At 41.1% G+C, this 26,487-nt stretch overlaps 4 protein-coding genes across 5 annotated transcripts; 1 reads left to right on the forward strand and 3 right to left on the reverse strand.

Moving 5' to 3' along the window:
- Positions 1 to 910: 910 nt before the first annotated feature.
- LOC308297311 (uncharacterized protein) lies at positions 911 to 8,751 on the reverse strand (the record flags this gene model as incomplete). Its single annotated transcript, XM_080740724.1, has 5 exons — positions 8,282 to 8,751; positions 4,691 to 4,802; positions 2,744 to 2,840; positions 2,000 to 2,262; positions 911 to 1,084 (listed from the first exon to the last, which is right to left on the reverse strand). Exons 1-5 carry the CDS (start codon positions 8,314 to 8,316, stop codon positions 911 to 913), a joined length of 681 nt encoding a protein of 226 aa, XP_080596850.1. The 5' UTR covers positions 8,317 to 8,751.
- On the forward strand, positions 3,161 to 3,433 carry LOC308297009 (barrier-to-autointegration factor-like; the record flags this gene model as incomplete). The annotated part of the gene is made up of 1 exon (XM_080740390.1): positions 3,161 to 3,433. The coding sequence occupies one exon, from the start codon at positions 3,161 to 3,163 to the stop codon at positions 3,431 to 3,433; it is 273 nt and encodes a 90-aa protein (XP_080596516.1).
- A 3,022-nt stretch (positions 8,752 to 11,773) lies between the features above and the next one.
- LOC308296495 (uncharacterized protein) lies at positions 11,774 to 19,704 on the reverse strand. 2 transcript variants are annotated; one of them, XM_080739781.1, is made up of 9 exons: positions 19,404 to 19,704; positions 17,562 to 17,680; positions 16,592 to 17,276; positions 16,204 to 16,356; positions 15,273 to 15,858; positions 14,875 to 14,948; positions 14,624 to 14,723; positions 14,396 to 14,526; positions 11,774 to 14,077 (listed from the first exon to the last, which is right to left on the reverse strand). In XM_080739781.1, the coding sequence occupies exons 1-9, from the start codon at positions 19,626 to 19,628 to the stop codon at positions 13,490 to 13,492; spliced, it is 2,661 nt and encodes an 886-aa protein (XP_080595907.1). In that variant the 5' UTR covers positions 19,629 to 19,704; the 3' UTR covers positions 11,774 to 13,489. The 2 variants fall into 2 exon arrangements, with proteins under 2 accessions (XP_080595907.1, XP_080595906.1); XM_080739780.1 differs by having other exon boundaries at positions 16,592 to 17,306.
- Positions 19,705 to 20,714: 1,010 nt separating this feature from the next.
- On the reverse strand, positions 20,715 to 25,347 carry fam98a (family with sequence similarity 98 member A). The gene is made up of 8 exons (XM_080739976.1): positions 25,253 to 25,347; positions 24,380 to 24,528; positions 23,925 to 24,059; positions 23,322 to 23,506; positions 23,100 to 23,180; positions 22,399 to 22,515; positions 22,098 to 22,265; positions 20,715 to 21,948 (listed from the first exon to the last, which is right to left on the reverse strand). Exons 1-8 carry the CDS (start codon positions 25,288 to 25,290, stop codon positions 21,190 to 21,192), a joined length of 1,632 nt encoding a protein of 543 aa, XP_080596102.1. The 5' UTR covers positions 25,291 to 25,347; the 3' UTR covers positions 20,715 to 21,189.
- Between the last annotated feature and the right edge of the window lie 1,140 nt (positions 25,348 to 26,487).

The following is a 26,487-nucleotide window of genomic DNA, read 5'->3' on the forward strand; positions in this document are numbered from 1 at the left end:
GAACTTTTCATTTGTTGTCAGACTTTACGCATCGGTGGCGCCCTCTTCGTTTGGAGGACATCAATGTCCCATCCCATGCTTATTCATATTCACAGCTTACAACCTCCTGGTACAGTCTGGTTATTTCCACCAGTGGTTCTCAAAACTTTTCATGTTGAGGACTCTCAAATTTAAGTATGCACAGTACAGATCTATCTAAAATATATATAGAATAGGCCTATAAAAAACACTGCAGATGCCCTGGCACCCCAAATCATAACTGACTGCGGAAACTTACCACTGGAATTCAAGCAACTCTGATTTCAGGTTGACATTTCTCTATTATAAATCCTTGTTTTGAGAGGTCTTGTGTAATATTGTAATATTTTTAAATATGGACCTTTTATATTCATGAACTGTATGCCATAAAAAAATCTAAATTTTAACAAAAAAGGTTTGGAATAATTCACTGAATGTCCATTGTATCTAGAATATATGAAAGTTTCAAGAAATATATTAAAGTTAAAGGAAATTTTACTTTTACACAATACATACGCATGGATCTGTATGTATCTGATTCCCATCCGATTCATTTGGCAGGGACAAAACATTGTCCCACAATGTTTAGGTGCCCACTCGACCTGTTATAATGTGGTTTCTCATGCGAGAGACCTTAGTAAATAATGGCTAATAATAATAATTACAGTATGACACATTGGATACTCATTGGATTTGGCAAAATATCAAGTAAACATTAAGGGAATTTAAATGATATTCAATATTGCCTCAAAATACAAGTATTTCATTTTGAACTTACATAGGACTACCCTCTCCTCACATCAAATAGTTATAAAAGCAGGAATTTGAAAAGAAAAATATATATATTTATTTAACATAATAATAATTTAAACAACACATTTGAATCAGAATGTCAATTGAAACAGGAAGAAGTCGACATGGCCCCCGCAAACTGCCAGTGAATGCCTGGATTCTGAGAGTTAAGGAACTCGAGTCCATTGGGGGTCCCAGTGGTATAGAGGGAACCACTGCGTTGGTTGTAGACCACCATAAGGACCTCGCAGTTACTGGCCTGAAGTTTTTGGATCTGTAAAAAAGAAATAAAGGAAACGGGTGTTGCCACAAACATTATTATTATGGTTATTAATTATGGTGGTCCATTCTGTTATCAAAACACCATGAGGTCAACTACAGATTTCACTACGATCACAGATTTACTGATCCTGAAATGAGATTCCTTGTAAGCGTTTACAAGGAAGTAAAGCATAACTTTATGTAAAAAAGAAAAAAAGCTCTTCTAACACTGTGACTGAATTAATTTAAAACTCTGTTGCACCATTTCTTTACAACTGCAAACAAGTATGTTCATAAAACCTAGTAGTCATCAAAGATACTGTAAGCAAAATAGTAACACTTGTAACATTCAGCTAAATCAATATAGATTATCGATAAAATACATAAATCTTATTTCTAAACACAGGATGTATTCAATTCTCCTTTTAGATGGATTATTCATGTTTTTTATTAAATATATTGAATTAAATGCTTTAAAAGATAAAATAAATAACTTTTTATATAAATATATTTCAATTGATTACAATGACAGTTCATTAAGACAATTGGCATCTCTGTATGCTCAATATTGCACCTAGCTACTGTACATGAACGAGTCCCTTTTCTCCACACACACTCAGTCTGGTAAAGAAACTGAATTCAACCTAATTTAAACTAACAACAATAAACCAATAAAATAATCCAGTCAATAGAACTTTGTTCTAGCGAATCAACAATGTTAGAAGTGACTATGGCAGACCCTGGTTAATTTTATTTTGTATTTTTTTATTTGTGTGCTGTTTTGTGTCATGTTTCTAAAGTTGTGCTGTCTTTGTGTCTTGTTTAGGTAGTTCAAAAGCTATGGGGGAATACACATTGGTTTCTTTCGCACCTAAAGTTCCACTGTGCTTATGAAATGTACGTTTTAAAAACAGACTTTATTACTCACCTTTTCCTCAACACTCTGTATGAGCTGAGATGCTGCATCTGGTTGCTGTTCTTTGCCATCAAGAGGCAGGTCCATTATTGCCCTGCTTGTCTCTTCCTCAAATGATGCTTCCTCCTCAAATGCTTCTTCCTCCTCCAGCTCAGTCTGTTCCTGGCTGGCCTGGCTTGCCTCTTCAGTAGCCTGCTGACCTTTGGCTTCTTCAGTAGCCTGCTGCCCTTTGGGTTCTTCAGTAACCTGGTGACCTTTGGGCTCTGCATCGCTGTCTGTGGAAGTTCATATGAAGATGGTTGTAGACAACATTTCAGCAAAAATATATATTTCATCGTCTTCCCCAGAAAAAGGAGTCTTGTTTAAGACTATTGATTCCCAATTTTCTCCAAACGTGTAGTCCCTGTCACTGCTGACCAGTTGGTCATATGGGATGGGAGCATGTCTCCTTTGATACACATGAAGTGGCCAGCAACCATCTTTTCATCTGACAGAGAGGAGCTTTACTAGGAGTGCATAACGTAAAAAGAGGAACATGCTATCCAACCTGAGTTTACAAATGGAACCAATGGGCCTGTAAGGGTCCATTTGCACACTCTCAGAGTTACAGGCCTGTCCATTTTTGACCCATGGTGGTCCCCGTACCTGACATTGAGAACCAGTGACAAGGAACTGTCCAACACCAACTATGTGAACAGAAGAGAGAAGTGGGAGCCTGAAATCAGGTAAGCCAAGGTTAGCATACAATAGGCCTACCTTTGACAGAACAGCTTGCTTTGGAGGCAGTCAACCGCTTCCTCTTCGTCTGATCTCCTTCAACCTTCTTTCTTCGGTTCCTGTTGTATATCCAAACCTTTACCAGGGAAAATACAGATATTTGGATAATGACAAAATGTTTGGCCCCCTAAGATCTAGGTATGATGGTGTTTGGCTTGTACACACTGCCAGTAAGGCAACAAAATCAATATTTTTCACGTTGTGTGAATATCTTCCTTTGTGTGAATGTTTGTCACATTTTGTGAATACATAATCTGCGATCCTTCATCCAAATATGGAGTTGTATGGAATTCCGTATTTGTGCAGGATTTACATCATTATGACATCACCAGTACGTCCATTTGAGAATAAATTGATAGCAGCTGAACAAGTCACGACTCACTAGAGAAAGAAGCCATGTCGTCTACATCTCAGAAACATAGGGATTTTGTAGCAGAGCCCATGGGGGACAAGTCTGTCATGGCACTAGCGGGTATTGGAGATGCACTTGGGAAAAGACTGGAGGAGAAGCACTTTGACAGGGCATATGTTGTCCTTGGACAGTTCCTGGTGTTAAAGAAAGATGAGGAAAGCTTTCGAGAGTGGCTGAAACACACCTGTGGGGCAAATGCCAAACAGCAAGTTGACTGCTACGGCTGTCTTCAGGAATGGTGTGACTCCTTCCTGTAAACATATTCTGACTGTCTGTCTGCAGCTAAAGTCGCAAACCAAGAGAACCATTCATCATCAAATTGCTTGCTGCCAAGGAAGTATATTCCAAAATATTGTTTCACATTTTGTGAATATTTGTACCGGGGGGGCTCTAGGAGGGCGAGCCATCTAGAAACCTGTCTGTCTGCAGTTAGTCTCTGGATCTATCAATACCAAATGCCTCGTGGATGCTACAGTAGGCCAGGGAAGTACGCATGTTTTTTTTAACAGGTTTTATATTTGAAACTTTAATTTCACTTCAAGTCGATAGCAGTCAGGTCCAACACAGGAGCCAAAAGCATTTCATTCAGATCCAGAGGGTGACACCAAGGGTCCCTTTTTTTCTTTCCCTTTCTCCCCTTCACTAAATTAGATACATGATCTTGTCATGTAACAATGTTTTCCAAAATGAAGAAAAAAAAAAAGAAGAAAAGAAAAAAACAGATCATCCATTCAACCCCATGTTGAGGGGCCTCTATAGAGCGTACCTCCAAAAGCGCTTTCACTTCCCTTAGGGGACACAAAAAAATGTGAAACATTGATGTAGAAACTGTATTCCCCCCGCAGATTCCCTGGGCCCTGATGGCTGCAACCCAAAATGAGTGGGAGGAGACCATCTTAAAAAAAGAAGGAAATAAATCCAATCAACACCATGTTGAGGGGCCTCTATAGAGCGTACCTCCAAACGCGCTTTCAGTTCCCATAGGGGACACAAGAAATTTGATACATTGATGTAGAAACTGTATCCCCCCTGCACATTCCCTAGGCCCGGACGGCTGCAACCCATGACTAAAGCCCAATTCTCACTGGGAACGATAACTCTATTGTGCACCATTGAATTATTTTTTTAAGTCAGTCACGACTTTTTAAACTCTACTTTTATGGTTATAATTATGGTGCTCAGTGTGAATGGCATTCACATCGTCCTGTGTCTTATTCTAGCTGGCTGTCCTGTCTGTCCATCTCATCTGTACCTGTGTAATATTTGTATTAACATTTTAACATTCCTGATTTTTTAAGCATTAAATGTCAGTAAATTATTTGAATATTTAAGTTATTTGACACAACATGTGCCATTCTGCCATCAGAAATTACATGATTCATGTTCATATGTTCAATGCCAAAAGCATGATAAAATCGTTGATCGCAAAATTTGAGTGAGTGACAATATTAATCAACTTAAATGTGTATTTATGACAGCCCTATTAATTAGATCTATAAAAATCAATATAATACCTTTATTCGCTCTTCCACAAGGCCTGTGGCTTCCGCCACCTGCTGGACTTTATGTCTGTTCCCATCAGAGCTGTAGCTCTGCACTCCTTCTGCCCACATGGACTCAAGGATTCTGTAAGTAGTAACATGAATGGGAGATTAAAACGAAGGCGTTATAACTTGTATGAGATCAGATCACTAAGCAATAGTAAGTCTATCCTCAGTCCATCCTGAAGAAACATTTTGAATGGTTTAGTGCAGTCAGTATTTTTCCATTTATGGGACAAGATAAGCTTGACTTCAGTCATACATAGACAGTATACCCAGGGGGCAAACCAGCCTTTTTTTTAGGAAACCTGCATTTGCCCCGACATAAAAAGTTGTCCACCAGAAATATTATCTATGACCCAGTAGGATCACAACCTATATGGACAACCCGGTCAATTTGTACAACAAAGTCCAATATGGCCGCCTCAATATTAGCCCCTATTAGTTTTAATGGGGGGTGAATAGGGCAAAATTTTAAACTGAGGGATATTTCCACGAAACTTCACAGGTTGATCAATGGTATACATATGAACATTTTTTGTACTGCAAGTTTCCATGAAATCCAATATGGCCGCCACAATATGGCCGCCATAATGTAAGGACCCAGAAAATAGGTTTTGCCTCTAACTTCTGAACCAGATGAGCTAGAAACGCAAACTTGGTGTCTATTTCATGGTGTCTGACCATGGGAGACTCAATGGAATAGCTAATTTTATTATTGGGTGTGTCTGGACCTTTATTGTGCATATTTGCAAGATGGTGGACTCCCAAAATAGAGCTTTAACATAATTTCTACCATGATTGTTGACTGCTTTTGCAAATACAAGCAATATGAATCCATTTGCTAAGATTTATGGCACAGAAGGGACTATTCTTGAGTTTGCATGTTGTCAAAATGGCTGTAAACGAGATATTATATTTCCTGTCCGATTCTACTGTATGTAGTTGTAGCAATGACTTCAGATAAAATCAGAGACCAAAACAATGTATCTTAGAAATTATTTTTTTATTTAAAAAAAATAAAAAAAAGAGAGAGAGTATCTCAATAAAATGAATGCAACTGCCTTTTTGGGTCTTTCACACATAGACATGCACATGCTTTCCAACAACTACAGCTTCAGGGAAATTATAATGAACACATGATTAAAACAGGCTGCATTATAATGCAAATAATTGCTAGTCACTATCACTGTCATGTGTACCTACCTATCCTGCTGCATCTTGTCTCCAGTCCTTGGCAACGACACCCCAAGTAGCATGCAATTCCCTTCTTCGCACATGAACAGTTTTTCTGGCAGCCTTTGATACAGCTACATGATATTGCCTTGTCCATTGATATAGGCCAGGCTGGCTCTGTAGATGGACAGGGGACTGCCTTCCCATGGCGGCAGCATGATATAGGCATCTATATCATGCTGCCACCCACCTCCTAGACCTTCCAGAGCTGTGGGTGAGAACAGAGCAGGATGCATATCTTCCTATCCATCACATGGTCTCAGCCCTTGGACTCGCACAGTGTCGTGCCCTGCCCTTTATTCACAGCCTGAGTGGCAGAGATACCACCAGCTATCCCTTTTTCACTGGAAAGAAGGCATGGTTCAAGACCAGCATGGGTCTAGATCTCCCTGCACTTCAGGAGTTTGGTGAAAATTCCTCTTATTCCCTCTCAGAGGATGTCAAGAATCAGGCTAGAGACCTCACAATAGCTGTATATGCATCAAATATGACCATTCGGAGGACTTTGACCTGGCAAAGCTGAGAGTGTACAAGTTCCTAAATAACCGATCAACCCTGTTGAAGCTGCTGCCACCTACAGAAAATGCCTTTGGCCTGCACCTGAAAAGAGCTGCAGCCATAATAGATAAAACTGCACACATCGCGAATCCAGACATCCCTTGCTTCACTGAATATGGATGGTCTCTCAGTGATGGGAAGGCAGTCCCCTGTACATCTACAGAGCCAGCCTGGCCTATATCAATGGACAAGGCAATATCATGTAGCTGTATCAAAGGCTGCCAGAAAAACTGTTCATGTGCCATCCATCCATCCATCCATCTTCAACCGCTTATCCGGAATCGGGTCGCGGGGGTAACAGTTCCAACTGAGACTTCCAGATTTCCTTATCCTGCGCAACTTCCTCCACTCCCTCTGGGAGTATACCGAGGCGTTCCCAGGCCAGTCTGGAGATATAATCCTTCCATCTGGTCTTAGGTCTGCCACGGGGTCTCCTCCCAGTGGGACGTGCATCGAGGACCTTCCTAGGAAGGCGCTCGGGGGGCATCCGTACTAGATGCCCGAACCACCTAAGCTGACTCCTTTCCAAGTGAAGGAGCAGCGGTTCTACTCCAAGTCTCTCTCGGGTGATTGAACTTCGTGTGCGAAGAAGGGAATTGCATGCTACTTGGGGTGTCGTTGCCAAGGACTGGAGACAAGATGCAGCAGGATAGGTACACATGACAGTGATAGTGACTAGCAATTATTTGCATTATAATGCAGCCTGTTTTAATCATGTGTTCATTATAATTTCCCTGAAGCTGAAGTTGTTGGAAAGCATGTGCATGTCTATGTGTGAAAGACCCAAAAAGGCAGTTGCATGCATTTCATTGAGATAATCTCTCTCTTTTTTTTTTTTAAATAAAAAAATAATTTCTAAGATACATTGTTTTGGTCTCTGATTTTATCTGAAGTCATTGCTACAACTACATACAGTAGAATCGGACAGGAAATATAATATCTCGTTTACAGCCATTTTGACAACATGCAAACTCAAGAATAATACAGCTATAAGTCCCTTCTGTGCCATAAATCTTAGCAAATGGATTCATATTGCTTGTATTTGCAAAAGCAGTCAACAATCATGGTAGAAATTATGTTAAAGCTCTATTTTGGGAGTCCACCATCTTGCAAATATGCACAATAAAGGTCCAGACACACCCAATAATAAAATTAGCTATTCCATTGAGTCTCCCATGGTCAGACACCATGAAATAGACACCAAGTTTGCGTTTCTAGCTCATCTGGTTCAGAAGTTAGAGGCAAAACCTATTTTCTGGGTCCTTACATTATGGCGGCCATATTGTGGCGGCCATATTGATTCCATGGAAACTTGCAATACAAAAAATGTTCATATGTATACCATTGATCAACCTGTGAAGTTTCGTGGAAATATCCCTCAGTTTAAAATTTTGCCCTATTCACCCCCCATTAAAACTAATAGGGGCTAATATTGAGGCGGCCATATTGGACTTTGTTGTACAAATTGACCGGGTTGTCCATATAGGTTGTGATCCTACTGGGTCATAGATAATATTTCTGGTGGACAACCTTTTATGTCGGGGCAAATGCAGCACACCTTCCTTTGCCCCCTGGGTAGTACTGAGTATATCGTTTTCATATCGTCTTGCTGCACAGGTAACTGACAGTTCATCCTTTTATTTTGAAAACAAACCGGAACATCATGTCCAGCGAGCTTGGAGATTAGAAACGGCGCATTGCATACATGTTTGTTGCACGATTTTACAGACATAGGCGACCAGAAAATGATATATACATGGTTGTACTTACTGTAATGTCTCCCGACTGAGAGCGGATTTCGGCATGGTGTAACTTTATTTACAACCGGCGGTAACGGCATACCGCAGCAGCTCTAGCCAGGCTAGCCTACCGATACTCACTGCAGCAGTCGCCCACTGCCTTCAGCACAAGTGGGCGGGGCTTCACTTCACTGAACCCTAATGAAATAAATGAAGAGGTCTGTCACCACTCGGGGAAAAATAAATTGTAAAATAGATGTTTTGAATAGAGAAGTATTATATAAATAGGTTAATTAATGTATGTTTTGTAATTATCAAAATCTTCATTATAAAAAAAAACTTCAAATAATTATAGAGGAATAAAAAGTACAGTTGTTGCCGAAACTTCAAATCTTTCTCTTCAGTTTCTTACAGAATGTTTAGTTGCCAAAATCAGCATGAAATTGATGCATTCAACTATCCTTAAAGTTTTAACACAGGCCACATTTAATGTAAGATAGACTATTTTTACAAGTACCACAATGGCTATTTGACAAGACACACAAAAAAACACAATGGCACCTTGTACTCCACCCCCTTAAAATGTGATGAGGAAGGTACATGACTTACCAAGGCAAAAGAGGACAGCCTGGGAAATATGTTTCCAATTATGCCAATTAAGGCACAAATATCTCCATAAATTACGCAAATCCCCAAAGGAAAGGAATGCAGTGTCTATAATGTCAACTTAAGTCGTCGGATCAGCGGTTATCCAAAAATCAAACCTCGGTTCGAAGTGAAGCGGTGAACTTTTATTCTATGTGTTCTAGAGTTATGAACTCTGTGATCTATACATTCTTTATATTCTGAATGAATTAATGATTTTATCTGGAGGGCCGAATTGTCATGTGAAGCTTGACCAATCCTCAAAGTATCCAATCATCAGACCGGGACGGACTACACACATACGTACGGACGGACGGACGTACGGGACAGATAAAACCTATTCATTCATTGAATAGGTTTTATGAATAAAACCTATTCATAAAACCTATTCATTCTGAACTGAAATGGACATATATGGACATGGGACACACATTTTGCTTTTTGAAAAAGCCTATTCATTCTGGACTGATATTCTGGACGTACGGGACAGAAAAAACCTGTTCATTCTGGACTGGAGTGACCATATATGGACATGAGGTGACATACATTTTGTTTTTGAAAAAGCCCGTTCATTCTGGACTGAGATGACCATATATGGACATGAAACACACATTTTGTTTTTGAAAAAACCTGTTCATTCTGGACTGAAATGACCATATATGGGCGTGGGACACACAAAGCCACTCATTGGAAGCGGTTTTCTCCGCTTCAAATCTATACATTAATCCACAGATCCCCATATTAGGAGATGTCTGTTGTCATCAACATGATGTCATATTACTGATGTGACAGACTGGCCCCAAGTGATGACGTCACTCTGTACACGGACAACGGTTACAATGGGTAATGCATAACCTGTTTGGGCTTGGCACTAGCTCAGATTTAATCTTTTATCCAATATGTAGTGGGGTCCCTGCTTCATCTATCTCTCAGCTAAGGGGTCCTTGGTCTGAAAAACCTTGAAGCACTAGTTAATGTGATTAGCTGTCAGAGGCGTAGAAAAGAACATTTGGAACTACAGCGGCTCAGTGACAAAACGGCTGTCTTGGAATCGGAAGGTTCCTGGTTCGAACCCGGCTCCTCCTGCCTGTGTTAAACTATAAGTGAACTTAACCAGTAAGACTCCCTAATCGGGAGATAAGCTTCGTGATTTTAAGCCAAAATGTGTAGGAGCAGTGTCCAAAAATGTGTTCGAAAAAAATCTGCCTGATGGTGGCGCTATATGGGACAGATCCATCTTGATGAGATGAGTGTAGACATACTGTGTACTGATTTGCGTGATTTTAGGCAAAATCTGTAGGAGCAGTGTCCAAAAATGTGTTTGAAAAAATCGGCCTGATGGTGGCGCTATATGGGACAGATCCATGTTGATGACATGTGTGTAGACATACTGTGTAGCGATTTGCGTGATTTTAGGGCAACATCTCTAGCAGTAGTGTCCAAAAATGTGTTTTGCAAGAATCGGCCTCATGGTGGCGCTAGAAGAGGGCCATGTGAGAATTGATGGGATGGGTTGTGGTTTGGCAGGCAAGGAGTGTGTGTGCAAAATTTGGCATGGATGGGGGCAACGGTTACGGAGATATGAGCAGGGCAAAAGTGTGACGTGTGACTGACTGACTGACGGACGGACAGCCGGTGGAGGTTTTGATAGTAAATGCGACCCGACGGTCGCAATCAGGATACTTAACCACTAACTGCTGTTGGAGAAATGCACCATTTATTCACCAGCATTAACTTTAAACTCTAATCAGTAAGTAGTCCCATGGGCCATTTTTAATACACAACAAGAATATGGATTTTAATTGATGAGGTACTGTAAATTGTGTATATAGTCCTAATTTCAATGTTCAAAATAATCCTGGATTGAGGTTTATAGCTATCACAGAACTGAATATTGTTCTTAACAGCAAAACAGTGTTCATTTGCCTGAACAATATAGATGTTATGCACATGATCAATTCAGAACAATGTACACAGAATGCAAATAAACATTTGTTTATTTACCGTACATTCTGTGATTGTTATTTGCTAGTGAAAAAGGACTTGTGCACAGTGCAGACTGCACACCCAGTCAGTTTCAGAGAAGGTCCATAGGCGACAAACAGCAGATGAGATCAATCTTGGAGAGATTAACCCACACAATGCCACTTGCACGTTCAAGGTTGTTTTTTTACATTTTTTGAGGAAGGTCAACACGACTGTGTGGGTAATGTGTGTGTCTCCCTCCAAGATTGATCTCACCAAATGTTTTGTGAAATACTCATGCTTAAAGGATGACTTCGCCCATTTCCAACCCATCTTCATATAATTGGTCCTCACAATTGCTCATGTTAATATGGTACCATTGTCTAGTTGGTCTGTCCCTCAGAGGACAGTTCAAATCCGCCCGTGACATAATCAATGGGGAATCCAAGCTAATAGAAACTGCAGGTGGGGGGGGGGGGGGGGGGGGGGGGTTACAATTTTATCATGAGCATTAGTGAAGACAAATTCTATGAAGACAGGTTGAAAATGGGTGAAGTCGTCCTTAAATTACTTTTCTCTTTCTTCAATGTAAAATCTAAGCAGAAGTGCATTACGGTTCATATTTGAAAAGCATTATTATTGCTGTCAGGCAGAAACCTTGGATCTCCATATTTCAACTTTGTACATTTGTTTTCCATATATTAATGCCCTATTTCTGTGTACAAGAGTGGTAGTAGCAAAAATAGAAGATCTACAAGCTTTTTTTTCCCATTTGAAAAGTAACAAATCTTTGCATATACAAAGTTTTCGCCCAACAGCAACAATACAGTTTAGTTGAACCTTATGACCTAATCTGTCAGCACCACGGCCTCTGCACAACAAAAGAGGTAGTGCCCCCAAATCCTACTGGGTTTCCAGATTGACTCGATCCTAAATAAAGTTTAACTAGTTTTGTTCTCCTAAATTAAAATGTTGATTGAATTAAATTGCATGAACTGTAAAGAATAAGACAAATACAATCATATTAAGGCCTAGGCTGTTTCAGAGCACTGAAACACGATTCTCAGCGCTGAGAATTGGAGCACTCCAGCATGCCTTTTACCAAAGAAATGCATGGCAGAAAGGCAGTGGCAGCTCAAAAAAACGCTTCTGTGGATACGGCGCCTTAACCGACAGTGATGCCGAGTGATGCTGGCGGCGGTAACGGGGAAATCGCGCTCTTTCGAAGGACCATCATTTCGACCGGAGGGTTAGCGACTCACTCCACGGAGGTTAGGGTTAGGGTGAGGGTTAGAGTCGGGTGTCGAAAAGATGACATGTGGTAACAGCGACACGCTCCCGGCGGTAACATCAGTGCAACACGAAGTTCTTCACAGCAAACAAATCAATACAGGCTTTGAAAAGCTTGGCAAGAAAGCGTGTCCAGGGTCATCGTCAAAATGATCACCGATCTGCAGCTGATCTCTGTGAGGGGAAGATGATGGCTTATCGTTTGTCAACTGGATACAATACAGAGCCAAAAAAATAACCGCAAGAATTGACAAAGTTGTACTGTGAATACAGCAAATGAAAATAAATGTAGTTGAACTTCCATTAAAATCTCTTGTTGCACATATTTAAGCAGGGGTCATACCATCCTTGGGTTTCTTCTGGAAACCATAACATGATTAACTTGCAGTTGTTATAAGTATTTTGTATGTGCAACCTATTTCTGTACCGTTTATGTGAAAACATTACAGAACACAAATATTTGTGTTCTGGTTTTATTCATTATTAGGGTTGAAAATGGAAGTTGGGGAAATGAGAATGCAATTGAACTGTAAAAATACACTGTAACACTACACTGCTGGTCAAAGTGATATACAATGTTGACTTTAGGGCCAAAAGTTAGCATATTGATACATAACAAAGCAACACTAACAAGCAGAAATGGTAAACAAAATGATGACAACAAAACAGTCTCTGAATTTAAAATTAAACAGTAAATTGAAGGTATGGGGCATACTCAAGACTTGCAGTAAAAGATACCTAATCGAGAGAAAGTTACAATCCATACGTTTTATGTCCGTTGTGCCTCCTGACAGGTAGAGATTGAAATAAAACAACGTCCAAACACTGCAAATGAGCTGGTTAAATTGTGTTATCATAATCTTTCCGGTACAGGTTGGTTAAAATAATGATTTGATAATTTTAAAATAAGTCCCGGATTGTAGTTTTAAGGCCAAAAACGACATCAGGCACTCATTTAACAAAATGATCCATCGATACAAGCACAGGGGTTTTATCTGGGTTTAAAGTAAATAGAAAATCCTCTGGAAAAGATTTAACAAATGAAAGGAGAACAGGTCCAAGTTCGTCAAGTTGAGAAATGTCAGCTGCCTCAAACGCCAAACACATCACAGAGCGCAACTCAAACATGGAGATGGGGCGGGATGCACTGCCAAGTGACCATAATTATGCTCCTTGTGATTCGGGAGGACTAGAGTTCCAATCCGACTCCCACCCTGTCCTCACGTCTCCCTGCTCACGGTCCATGGTTTCCCGTCTCTCTACTCTAATATCTAAATAAAGAATAAAAGAAATGTAAAAAAAAATAACATGGAGATGGGGTCAATGCTTTGTGCACAACTTAGTTCTTCCTGTCCTTTTCTTTCTTCTTATCCTTTTTCTTATCCTTTTTCTTTTCCTTCTTCTTCTTCTTCTTTTTGGGTGACTTTCCTGATGATTTTGCTTTCTCGTCATCGCTGCTATCACTACTGTCATCAGACTCTTGTGTATTACTCTCTTTCGTGGAGGATTTACCCTTGCCGTCTAGGCTGTGCTTTCCAGAAGCTTGCCCTTTGTCGATCTCGTCTTTTATGCCAGGCCTGGGAGGCGACTGTCCACGGGACACCGTTATCAGCAATCTCTCTTTCATCATTCCCTCCCTCACAGCGATCTTTTCCCGATCGTGTCTGTGGCCCCGGGGGTCGCTGTCGTGTTTGTGTTTTGGGTCGGTGTCGTGCTTGTGTTTGAGGTCCGAGCCTCTGTGATCTCTCTCATCCCTCTGGTTTCCATGGTGATCTCGACGGTCCTTGCGGTCTACTGAATCTCTGTGGTAACTGGAGTCTCTCTGGTCCTTCCTGTCAGAATGGTGGGGGTGTCTGCTACCGCTGCTACTGTGAGTGAGCGAGTGTCCTCTGTCCTTCGTCTCAACCACCTTGTCCGCATGCTGCTTCTGAAGAGACATCAACAGCATGAACAGTATGTATAGACGTAAGTATGCATGTTGTAGCATAATGTATATGGAGACAAAGGGAAATCTAAAAACTGTTGAACAAGGAATAGTCCGTGCCACATTAAACATGAATAAAATGATCAAAACAAAGATAATACGCCTGTAACAAATCTATAAGCAACCTCAGGTAAGAGTGTTTCAATGACTTCAAAATCTTAATTTGTCGCTCAAAACGCATGTCTACTGCGAGCGACACAATCATGTGACAAAGATAGCAAGTAATTTTGTCTTGCACAGGAACGCATAGCGGATACTCACAACGCTAGTTGTAGCTTTAAGGTCTTTATGGGAGTGAGTTGACGCATGGCTTTCAGCTGTAGTCAGATCTCCAATGAACTCCTCACATTTCTGGCAGTAAAACCCAATCACTGGAACCATGAAATCTGTTCCTGCAAATGCACAGAAGAGGGATCTGTGATACCAAAACAAAAAAATAATCCAATAGGTTCTGGAGGCAACTGTGTGCCATGGAGGAAAACACTATACCATTATCTTTTAGCAGTTCTTCCAGGTCTTTCAACATGGTCTCGATCTTCTTCATTCTGGCTTGTTTCTCTCTTTTGAACCGTTCCTCCTCACCAGGATCCTGAAGGATTCAAACGGAAGATATTGGAAATGCTGAGTTCTCTCTACCTTTGAACATAGTATTTGATTGGGCAATTCAATAATTATTTATAGGGAAATGGAATATGTAAATGTAAATGTAAATGTAATGATTAAATATTGCCAAATGTTACCCTCTGTTTGACAGTAGTTTTCGGAGAGTCGCTTCTGCCATGAGGGTCACCTTTTACCCGTTTCTCCTTTGTTGCTGAAGGAACAAAAGGAACAAAAGGCAGAACAGTATGATCATACATACCATAATCCTAGTTTCTATGTGAAAAGCATCCAACCATAGAGAAAAATAAATCGGCATCAAAAAGTGGCTGCCTTCGAACAATGGTGTAAACATCTTGGATCAGTTCTCACATTTGCATAAGTTTATCCTTGATGATTGGGAGAGAAACAAACGGGGACAAAATCAGCTTCAACATTTGCTTATATTTCTGAACAGCAAGGCCAGGACACAATAAAACAAGTAAAGGAGCAGTTTATACATTCAGCTTTCACACCCGGTTCAAGACATGAGCCTTACCTTTTATCAAACATTGTAGAGACTCGAGTGCATGCCGTACACCTGTGTGCCCCATTGCTGCTGTGGCGAAGCCCAACCCTGTCTGTGCTGTCCCACAACCAGTAGGTTGAGGAGGGGGAGAAGGCTGCTTAACCTCCTTCTTTTGGTCTTGTATCTTTGTCATCATTGTGCCGATGTCTGCTATGCCCATATTCAGACCAAAGTTCTTCAGCAAGCCCTGGATCTTCTCATACTCCTTGTCATCTGGGACACTGGGCGGCAACTCTTGCTTAAGTCTATGGTCTGTCTTGGTGGTGTTCTGGCTAGGTGAAGCACTACTAACGGGCTGCTTCACATCCAGTAGATCCCCTAGATTATTGAACATGGGCTTGTGTTGGCTAAGATAATATGTCTGGCTACTCTGTGTATGCTGGGGGGTGGTGTGCTGCTGGGGGGTGGTGTGCTGCCGCGATTGAGCAACGGATGCAAACGGTACAGAAGTGTGAGTGTACGGTCGTTTCCCTCCGTCTTCATGCCCATAGAGGAATTCTTCGTCATCAAGGTCATCATCTTTTTGGACAGCTGCAGAGACTTCTTGATTACTTGCCTGGATAAATAGCACACAAAAAAATACATATATTTTTTTGATATACAATTGAGGAGTATATTTTCACGTACGTAAGTCAGCCAGAGTAATTATTTAAGAACAGATAAAAGGGGTGGGAGTTTTACTTCATCTCACTTTTTTTTTTATATGTTGAGATTAATTTTATCTACTTTTTTGCTATATTTATTCTATATTCAGTTTAAGTTTTTTCTTTGTGATTTTGAAGAAAGTGCAAAAAAAATGTTTTGTTTTTATAAATATTTTCTAAATAAACATGACTAAAAAGAAAGAAAAAATTACTTGCCTGGACTGGAGCCAAGAAAAGTTAATAAAATAATAACTTGCCTGGAGCCAAGAAAAGTCGATGCCCGATCTCTCATGAGGGAGGAGCATACTGTCGCTTTCCACTGGTCTAGCATTTGTCGAAGTGTTGTTCAAGGTCTCCGTTTCTGGATCGCTCTCCACCTTAATGTCCTTCTTTTGTTCTTCTTTTGAGGCCTGTGAAATAGAGGCGATCTTAGGAAACACTTTAACAAATGAATAGCTGATGGCATCATCTTTTTTTCAGCATTTTTGAGCAACATTTTGATAAAAATGACAATTGAGCATTACTACTAATGAGGTTTCTCCTTTCTAACGAACTCACTGAGTGTTGATGTTTTGTAGATAACATTCTACAATTTCATGGTGATTTTCCAAGAGACATTCAATGAAAAACAGAGATAAGCGTTACCTTTATAGTGCGGATAGCATCCTTGAGGGCAGGCAGTCCCATTTCCAGATCTTTGCTGTTCATTACTCGTTGCAGGCCCTGGAATAGACTCTCATTGCCTGTGGATGTATTACTATTACTAACGTTGCCGCCACTGGAGTAGGAGTTATGGCTCTGGTTGTTTCCGTTCCGGTACTCCTTCTCCTTCTCCTTGGCACTGCTCTTCCCATGACTGTGACTACGACTTCTACTCCTGGCCCTGCTCTTGGCCCTGGCTCGGCTCTTGCTCCGTGCCCGTTTTTTGGTCGGACTGCGGCTCCTACCCCTGCTCTTACTTCTTGCCCGACTCTTACCCCGACTGCGGCTTGGAGCACGACTTTTACTTCTGGGCCTGCTCTTAGCTCGGCTTCGACTGGTACTCCGTGCTTTGCTTCGACCCCGGCTTCTGCTGCGCACCCTACTCTTACTACGGGCACGGCTTTTTGCGCGGCTTCTGCCACGGCTTCTGTCATGGCTTCTGCTCCGGCTTTTGCTCTTGCTCTTGATTATATGCTTCTGGAACTCGGGGTCAGTTGAAACTGCTACCTTCAATGCATTTGCTGATTGTAATGCATCAGCTAGGTTGTATGACATGTTCCCTTTCAGATAGTCTGGGAATGGTTGGTTAGTTGCAAGACATCTGAGGAATTCTTCACCAGCCCTCTCGCTGTAAACAGAATACACAGCTTTCAAAATACTGTGTGCCATCAGTAAATGAAAATGTTTAATAATTAACCTGGTTCACCAACCTGGCACCATGACAAATCAACAGCATCTTAACACCCACATTCTGTACTTGCTTATAACGTTAGCATCCATTATAAACCTAAAATATCAGCTGAACCTTGTTTCCAAAGAACCATACTGTAATACAAATAAAAGTCAGATATCTTGAAGGTCGGGTTCAATTAAACAAATATCACTCCCACTACCAGCACACAGACACACACACCTGTTATCCTTCTGATGTTGCTCCAGTGTTCCACTGTGATTCCACTGTGGGATCTGTTGGCTGCCCAAGGCCATCCCTGTACTATGGCCTATGGAGAAGCTGCTATGGTGGGGTTGAGTCTGGAGTAGGAGTATTCAGCATTCATGTTACAAGTGATTTACACAATTGCATTGCATAACTTTTTACAATTTTAAATGTTTGTGATATACAGCTGGAACCTACCGTATGTTTAAGGGCCATTTCACTATAACCTTGTTTGCCTGCTAAGAAATGTCTCTATGGTGCATGATAAATCAGGTTGAGAAAACAAAAACAAGTTGCTGTGCCTTATTATGCTTTGAATTAATGAATGAAGCTTGATTCAATCATTAAGTGCCCATAAAATGCAAATGTTTGCATAGGTGGAGTTAAATTCAACTAAGCTTTTCCACCAAGAGTACCGTAAATAAACAGTGAATAAACAACACACTGACTTGAATTGAACACTATTTAATTTGCTAATGAAAAGGCTAGTATAATGCCAAATTTTCTACAGAAAAAACGTTAATTGAACCCATGGATGCATTAAGTTGCAATGCCTTTGCAGCAATAGCTACATAGTCTTTCACAATGCAGACTAGCTGCTTCACTTCAGTGAGTTTTCAAGCATCAACTGCTTGTTTCAGGTCTTGACTCCTCACACATCTAATTCTAATTCTAATTATGGCTTGAGCTTTGAGATTTGGATTTAGAAAAAATAATCAAAATGTGCAAATATTGCCGCTCAATTTGGTTGAGAATGAGAAATATACTTTTGAAGCTCGCAAATATGGGTCATCATAATGTTTGCAGAGAAAGTTTTAGAACAGTGGTTCACTAACAAATATGTTATGAGGGTCTCTGGCCCAAAATATTTTCAACTGGAGATCCACTTTGTGACATGAACAGTTTTGAGAACCACTAGTTTAGATCAAGGGTTCCAAAACCTTTCAGGCCTCTAACCAAAATAATCATATTTGAACACACTGACAAGCACTTGGAATTGTAGGCATTACATTTAGTTTGACTTGATTCCACAGATACAGGTATTGTGAAAATAGAACTACAGGCTCACATCAAGGCATTGTGAGCTTGTGGAACGGCTTTTTCACAATGTTAGCCTCTTTCTTATGTAATATTTGACAATTTGGCCACTTTGGTATTAAAAAGGTAATAAAAGTCAGTCACTGTAGAAATTTCTTATGTAATATTTGACAGTTTGGCCACTTTGGTATTAAAAAGGTAATAAAAGTCAGTCACAGTAGAAATGAGCATTTACCCTGTATACCCTTATAGCCTACTGTGTGTATGTTGGTTTGTTTACATTTGAGTCAGAAAACAATGTTGCACATTAAGCATCATCACTCATGTGGATGACTTGTGTCATCCATCAGTTATAGTTGAAATGCAGTAAATTTCCAGGAGGAGGAAGCATCATGCACGTCATTATATGCACGTATACGGAACATTTACGGTAAATTCATAATCAGAAATGATCAAAACCGCACACTCCTTACTCATATTTTTCAGTTATACTGCCTTAACCTAACCAGTGTAACAAAGTTTGAATGCAAAGTTCTATCGTTTTGCCATTTCCTTTATATATGGAAATAAATAACAAAACGATAGAACTTGCACAAAAACAAATTCCACACACTTTTATACTTCTGTAAACCTGTGATGACAATAAAGCTAATTCTGTAGGTTGCTATGCTTCAATGGATAACACTAGCTAGGTTGTGCTAGCACGTGATGCTAGCTAGAGAGAACTAGTTCAATTGTACAGCAATGCAACGTTCACGATCGGCTGTTCCAGATACATACGTTGTGCCTGTTGTGAAGGTAATTACTGTCCGGTCCAGGGGGCAAAACAGGTCCACACGATGCGGGGTTCAAATGTCCGTGAGGCGGCATGTTCGGCGGCGGACCCGGGCCGAAAGGCCCTCCGTAGTAGGGGTGAGCTCCGCGGGCTGGCGGCTGGCCGGTGGGCGCAGGGCCCCGCGGTGGAAGTACTCCTGGGTTTGGAAAGCCACGGTACATTCTATCCATCAAATGAACATCCCTAGCGAGGAAATTGAAGATATGGAACTACTTAACGATATAATGTAACGACAACAAATCCTCCCTCCAGCATTACAGTGCCTTGCAAGTTGCAAGTGATGCGAGCTGCATTCTCGGAAGCAACGTCATACACCAGACAGGACACGGCTTCAGATTTAATTCAAAATAAGAGCTTACAAACAGTATCCTACTGACAGTACAGCAGACTCTGTTGTATTTTGCACTGTTTCACAAAAAAAAAAAAAAAAGTGTCAGGGTCTCGGGACCTGTTCGTGGGTCCCGAGGTCACGACCCATACAAATACAAATTTATTTTCCTAAAAAAAAAAAAAAAAAATCCACTTCCAACAAAAATCATTTTATTTTTAGGGGGAAAAAATAGATGTAACTTTTCAAAAAAAGAAACACATCTATTAAATTCCATGAATAAAATATAATAATAAAGGAGAAGCAACACGTTGTGAGCTTGTAGATCTGCTATTTTCACTAATTTGGGTCCAGACAGAACACCATGCGAAGGTGTAATTTCTCTTTTGGGTCATGGGAAAAAAGTTTAGGAACGACTGCTAAAGAGAACTTGTACATATTGTCTAATAATAAAATAACATTTATACAGCGCATATTTGAGTAATCAAAGTGGCTTTACAAAATACAACAAAATAAAAACAACTTGGTCTGGCTGCACAAATAGCATTTCCAAGATTACAATTAGCAATACATTAAATAGATGTTGACCAGTGTTGCATCATTTCCAAGTTTATTGCTCATCTCATTCACACACCCAAACAGTCTTTCTAACATCCAAAAAACTAAGTACACAGTTTTCCATGAGCAGCAAAAGATGGCATTGTTTAAATAAGTAACAGAACTGAAAAGGTGGGGGGGAAAAAAGAAAACAGGCCTCTGATTTGACCCATCTCTCGAGCCATTGTAAACTTTTAACAAAAGGACTCAATACATAAAGCTGTATTATTTTCAAGTATTCGTCAAATTCCAATAAAATTATAGGAAGGACTGCAATAAATTGACAGATGAGGTCTACATTTTATGTCAGTTATACATTAGGGTGCAAGAACACTGAAATGTCAGGACTTTTCTCCTTCAAATAATCTCCAAGATAAGGCTAATTTGTTGTCAAAATGAAGCCAAGACAGCAGAGTTCACAATGCTGCCCCAGCTAACCATTTGTGGCAGTCAAAAATGTTTTCTTTAACTTTCATGTCAAGGTGGCTGAGCGCAACAAACATGAATTAGAACACCTGGGTCTGTGATGTGTTTCCTGGATCCAGACCACATTAGAACAGTCTTTTCTTTTGCATTATAGCAATAATCCACGACGGCGTGACGTAGTGTAATGTATTGTAGTACATGGTTAGCATGCATGTAAGCAGACCCCCCTTTCTTTTCTTTTTTTTTTTCTCTTTTTTTTTATCCATGCTATAGATGTTTTCCTTTCACATTTAAATGAGGTGTTGAATTCCAAATCAATCACATCTCAATAGTGACCCTCTGTGACTGTGAACGCTGCTGTAATGCCTTACATGATGTCTTCAACTAGTGTAATTTCTCCCCTGACCAAAGCCTGCCTGATTGTACTGCTGCCCGCCTTGTTGGAAGTACTGTTCAAACTGTCCACCTTGGTTAAAATTCTGACCCCCTCTCGCTCCCCCTCCCCAGCCTCCCCCTTGTCCACCTCCACGCTCCCCTCCACGCTCTCCTCCACCTCCTCTGCCTCTTCCCCTTCCCCCACGACCACCTCGGCCCCCACCACCACCCCTATCCTGATACCGACCCCCGTCTTGGTGGTAATTGTCATGGTGACCACCCCCACCCCCACCTCCTCCTCCTCCTCCTCCTTGGTGTCCTCCTCCTCCAGCGTAGCTAGGTTCCTGGAAGCCTCCTTGGTAGCTTCCACCTCCTCCATAACCACCTCCTCCTCTTCCTCCTCCCCCATCTTGGTAGTTACCCTGAGTGTAGCCTCCACCCCTCCCTCCTCCTCCTCCTCCTCCTCCTCCTCCATCTGACCAGCCTCCCTGCACCTTACCCCCTCTTCCACCTCCTCCTCTACCCCCCCTGTCTCCATAACTCCCCCTATCTCCTCCTCTCTCGTATCCTCCACGGCCACCCTGGGAGTACTGATCGTAGCCCCCCCGACCACCTCCTCCACCTCCCCCTCCACGTCCGCCCCCGCCGTAGCTCCCTCCGCCGGTAGGACCGTCCTTCCGCTGCTGCCACGAGGGCATCTCTGGAGGAGGCGGCTCGATCTCGCAGGGTCGTCCACCCCTGTCTGGTACGCGGCCCATCAGAACCTACGAAAAAAACAACGATTAAATCGTGGCTATAAAGCTATACATCTTGAATTTATCCGCAGTCCATGGATAACATGCACAGTAGATGTAAATTTGTTTAAGTAAAAACAAATCTGTTTCAAGTTGTCTGAACAAATATGCTGAGTAACCTTGTTGATGGCACAACTAGTTTTCTCTCTTATCCTGCCGCTGCTTGTGCGTAGAATCTTGGACAGGTCATCTCTTGCAGCAAAAAGGTGGGCAACAGTGATTTTGCTTTTTGTTCCAAGGACAGCGCGCAAAGGGTGGTAGACTTTTGTCATTTTTTCAGCATGTTTCTAATAAAACGGAGAAGAAAAGTGGACAATTTGAACACATCTTAGTAAGGCCATCAGTTACAGTAACCAGTGATAATGATATTATCATGAATAATAGTCATATATAGCCAACTGGAATAAGTTGTTTTCATACCTTAGCTCTGTCAGACCAACCAAAGGACTGAATTGTCACATCTAGACGTTTCAACAGCATCTTTCTTCTGACTTCATATTCATTCACAAGTGCTTGGTTGATAGCTTCAATTTTTTCCTAATAAAGTTAAAAAACATTAATTTAAAATCTCGTTCTATAAAATGTTCTTTGATGTAATTTTCTAAATCAATTGCCGTCTTATTGCTGATAGATCGAAAACTCCCTCCCACCACTCCATACCCAGCACTCACATCCAACATCAATGGGTACTGTAAAACGTTTTATCTCGTATCCAGTGCCTAGTTGCTTTTGCCAGTATGCCTCTGTGAAGCCCAGCACAGCTCCACAAAACTGGTGGCCACTCTGGTAAGCTGCACTCTTGATTTTAGGTCAATCAAACGTATCAAATCGTTATGAGCTGTAGGGAATATTGCGCATGTAATTTTTGCAATGGGGTTTTAATTATCGGTAATGAAAAAGTAATCTAACAAGTTTTATCTTTCTAACAACACATATTTTCAAAAAGGTTTAAGGGGGAAATCTGTTTACGGACCAACTGTAAACTAAAGTCAATTTCACAGAGTATCTGAGTTTTTGTTTGCAGGTAAACATTGAATATTAATATGCATTCCAAAATAAGTGAAAGACATTTTCATATGATCAAATCCTGAAAGTGAGGACCCCTGCATCAGATTACTTACCCAGTGCACAGGTCCAAGTGGCTTTTTCATCAGAGGTTCTCCAACATGGGTCGCTGACACTCTTGTCATGGCTTCTTTCAGCTATGGAAAAGGAAAAGTTTCAAAAGATACAATGTGAATAAAAATAAAAATCTGCTTTCACATCACGGCAAATATACTGTAGCACTTTTCACACATGGACGTTGTCAAACAATGGACCTTTACACGACAGAACCAGCTCACCTTCTTCTCAATCCCACTAAAGAACTGGAACATGGTGATGTTGGCTGGAGGCTTGGACATGCCCAGGGCCAAGCAGATGCCTTTGAGCTCAACAAAAGCTGGAGTACCCCCAGACTCCTGGGCCTTCTTCTGCGGCTTGTTGACCAGGATCATCCTGGATGCCTCCAGTTCAGACACCAGAAAGGCTGCAATAAAATATAAAATAGTAATCTGATCCCCGCTGAACACCAATCCTGTGTGATGCCCACATCAAACAATGACATAAAGACAATATTTTCATTTTAATAACAGCTAATTGAAACCCACTAAATGTGTAGTTAATGTTTAAACCAGGGGTCTTCAACAGGGTCTGGGACCCCTAGGACATCCTCAGAGTTATTACACAGGGTCTGCCAAATCTTTGTGTGATGAGGAACATTAGCTGAAAAATAACAGATCTACAAGCTGTGAAATGTATGAAAACATTTTATCTGCAAGACAATGTTATACAATATGTTGTGGGGGTCCATGCTTCATCTCTCTCTTAGCTGAGGGTCCATGGCCTGAAAAACATTGATGTTTAAAGCCTGGTTTAAAGTATGGCATGTAGTGTTGTGGTCCTACTGAGGAGCAGTAAGCAGTTGGTCCTGTTGGTTAGCCTCTGGGTGACATCTCCAGTGGTGAGGACAGAGTAAGGACATGCCAGCTCTGTCAACAGACCACTCATCTCCAACTGAAAACTATCTGCCTCGCTGGGACCTGTGATAGATGGATAAGACAGACCACAAATTAACATCAATTTGGAAACTATATTTCAATTTCAGTCAAAGAAAAATAGAGTTGTGTCCAATCGACCCATAAGGGTCTATTTGGTACCATTTGTACACTCTCAAGAGTTACTGTAGGGGTCCATTTGGAACCCTAAAGGATCCCAGAGAGTCCCTGGACTCCCCACTTTGAGAACCACTGTCCTAGAGTCTTTTTAAATGACACACGGGTATCGTATCTGTACTCGATAAGCATCTCTAAAGAAAAACCAAGAAGCAAAATAAATCAAAGCTGTGATTGAAGCAACGTACAATTAGTGGCGTGGACATTCTCCTCAAGCTTGCAGTAGAGTTTGAGTTCTGACACCAACCACGAAACAAGCTTAGTAAACTCAGGTGAAGCTGCTCCGCCAGTCGCGGCGCCATCCAGTGCACCGTCTTCCAGGAGAGGGCCTTGGTACCTGCAGCAGAACACGGGCAAATAAAATGACCACATTTGGAAAGTTATATTTAGCCCGAGTGAAGCCAAGCCTTTTCCCTTTACCGTGCATGTGGTGCTGATACCCTTATCACTAGAACATGGCAGCGATGATTAAGTAAGAGGTGACTGAGGTCAGATATGTGTAGGACAGGTATAATGACATACATTTACTCAAGAGCGAGACTTACAATATTTACTCAAGTCAAGAGTGAGACTTCAGGTTCTAGTTTTCTTTGCTTTGTTAAGGCTTAAATGTCAGCTACTACTGAGCCACCTAACAAACTTGTTTCACAGCATTGTGTTTTCTGCTAAATCCATTGACTTCAGCATGCTAAATTCATTCCCATCACTCAACATTAATGGACCATGACGTGTTCAGTATATTGGTGCCTTAGCTGACAGCCTGGCCACGTACATACGGCACATCATGACCAACGACACAGTGAGTTACAAATTACAATTCATCTTATTCTTAGTTCACATAAGAAAAGAAAATAAATAACCCATGTAATACTAAGAGACAGAATGTAACCCGGTTCATACAACTCCTTACGTTGTGTGGATTTAAATATTGTTCATATAAGAGGTTAGCGGTTGGGTTAGCCGACCTGATCTGGATTTCATACCCGGCACAATCTGCCAAACGTTCACGTCACCCACAGAGGACCCGGTGCGCCGACACACACAGAGACAGACACACTCACCCTAGATCTTCAAGGGAGACGAGGATGTCATTCTCCATTCCAATAACCGATATCCCGACTTGTCAAACCGCTCAATTTAAAGGTGAAATGGGTTGGTTTTGTGCAAACAGTAGAGGTTTAATTTCTGCTCAGCTGAGAGATCACTGCTGCTCGGCTGGCATGCTGGGGTCCTCACTGTGTGTTTTTCTTTTTTTCTTTTTAGATGACGGCGGTGCGTGGGCTGGCCGCGAGTATGCCTTGATTCAATCTTTTAAAGTTTGTCCGGAATCATCAGCCATCGCCCTAGTACAGTCATTGTTGTACCATAATGTTCTATATAAAATATGAATTAATAAACACGAACATTACATAATAATTATAAAATATTCAAGACGGCGGTGAAATACTGTAATCTCTTTCTATCACCACTAGATGGTAGCGTTCGGCTTCAGACCCCGCTGAGAATGATATTCACTATTATGCAGTGTGCTGTGCGTGTGTACATTTATTCAAGTACTGTAGCGTACACTTTTTAGGCAGTTTTACTTTTACAATTTGCAATACTTTTACTTTTACAATTATTTGAAAACGTTTACTTACTTTGTAGATTTTGATTATCAAAAAAAACATACATTGAACACTTCAGCCCTATAGGCCTAATAGGCTACTTTGTCTATTTTCAAAAGAGCCTAGACCTACTTTTGGTACTTCAAGTACATTTTGATACTTTATACTTTTACTCAAGTCAATTTTGAATTGAAACTGTCATGAAACTGAACCTTTTCCTATGCAAACTTCTAATAAAGTCTTCAATCAATCAATCAATCAAATTCCGGACTTTTACTTCAGAGTGCTTCTACATTGCAGTATTGCTACTTTTACAAAAGTAAAACATTTTACTTTTTCCACCACTGCTATGAACAAAATAAAAATCAAACCCAGTTTGAAGTGAGCGGTGGATTTTGGACCCCTGTGTGTGTGTGTGTGTGTGTGTGTGTGTGTGTGTGTGTGTGTGTGTGTGTGTGTGTGTGTGTGTGTGTGTGTGTGTGTGTGTGTGTGTGTGTGTGTGCATGCGCGCACGCCTGGGCTGCTCAATAGCGCCACTTGGTCACCATGACTCGTGACAAGGACCGGAGGCGCGGTCCCTGTGGAGCCTGAGGTCCATAGTGCGTGTGGGTAAAGGCGGTGGAGTACCGTGGGCCAGAGGCGCCCTGGCCGTGGAAACTTGTTAAGCCTCGATCAGAGTCTGCGGTGAA

Source organism: Nannobrachium achirus, assembly GCF_963921795.1.
Source record: "Nannobrachium achirus genome assembly, chromosome: 13".
Taxonomy (NCBI): domain Eukaryota; kingdom Metazoa; phylum Chordata; class Actinopteri; order Myctophiformes; family Myctophidae; genus Nannobrachium; species Nannobrachium achirus.

What these genes read in the sequence shown, in the direction of transcription:
- LOC308296495 (XM_080739780.1), bottom strand. Translation starts at nt 19,628, where the DNA reads ATGGATAGAATGTACCGTGGCTTTCCAAACCCAGGAGTACTTCCACCG. An exon ending in TCGACTTTTCTTGGCTCCAG is followed by an intron (nt 15,859 to 16,203) that starts GCAAGTTATTAT and finishes CTATTTATCCAG; the next exon opens with GCAAGTAATCAAGAAGTCTC. An exon ending in AAACTACTGTCAAACAGAGG is followed by an intron (nt 14,724 to 14,874) that starts GTAACATTTGGC and finishes TGAATCCTTCAG; the next exon opens with GATCCTGGTGAGGAGGAACG.
- fam98a (XM_080739976.1), bottom strand. Translation starts at nt 25,290, where the DNA reads ATGGAGAATGACATCCTCGTCTCCCTTGAAGATCTAGG. An exon ending in GTCTCCCTTGAAGATCTAGG is followed by an intron (nt 24,529 to 25,252) that starts GTGAGTGTGTCT and finishes GTTCTGCTGCAG; the next exon opens with GTACCAAGGCCCTCTCCTGG. An exon ending in GTTGGTCTGACAGAGCTAAG is followed by an intron (nt 22,266 to 22,398) that starts GTATGAAAACAA and finishes CCGTTTTATTAG; the next exon opens with AAACATGCTGAAAAAATGAC.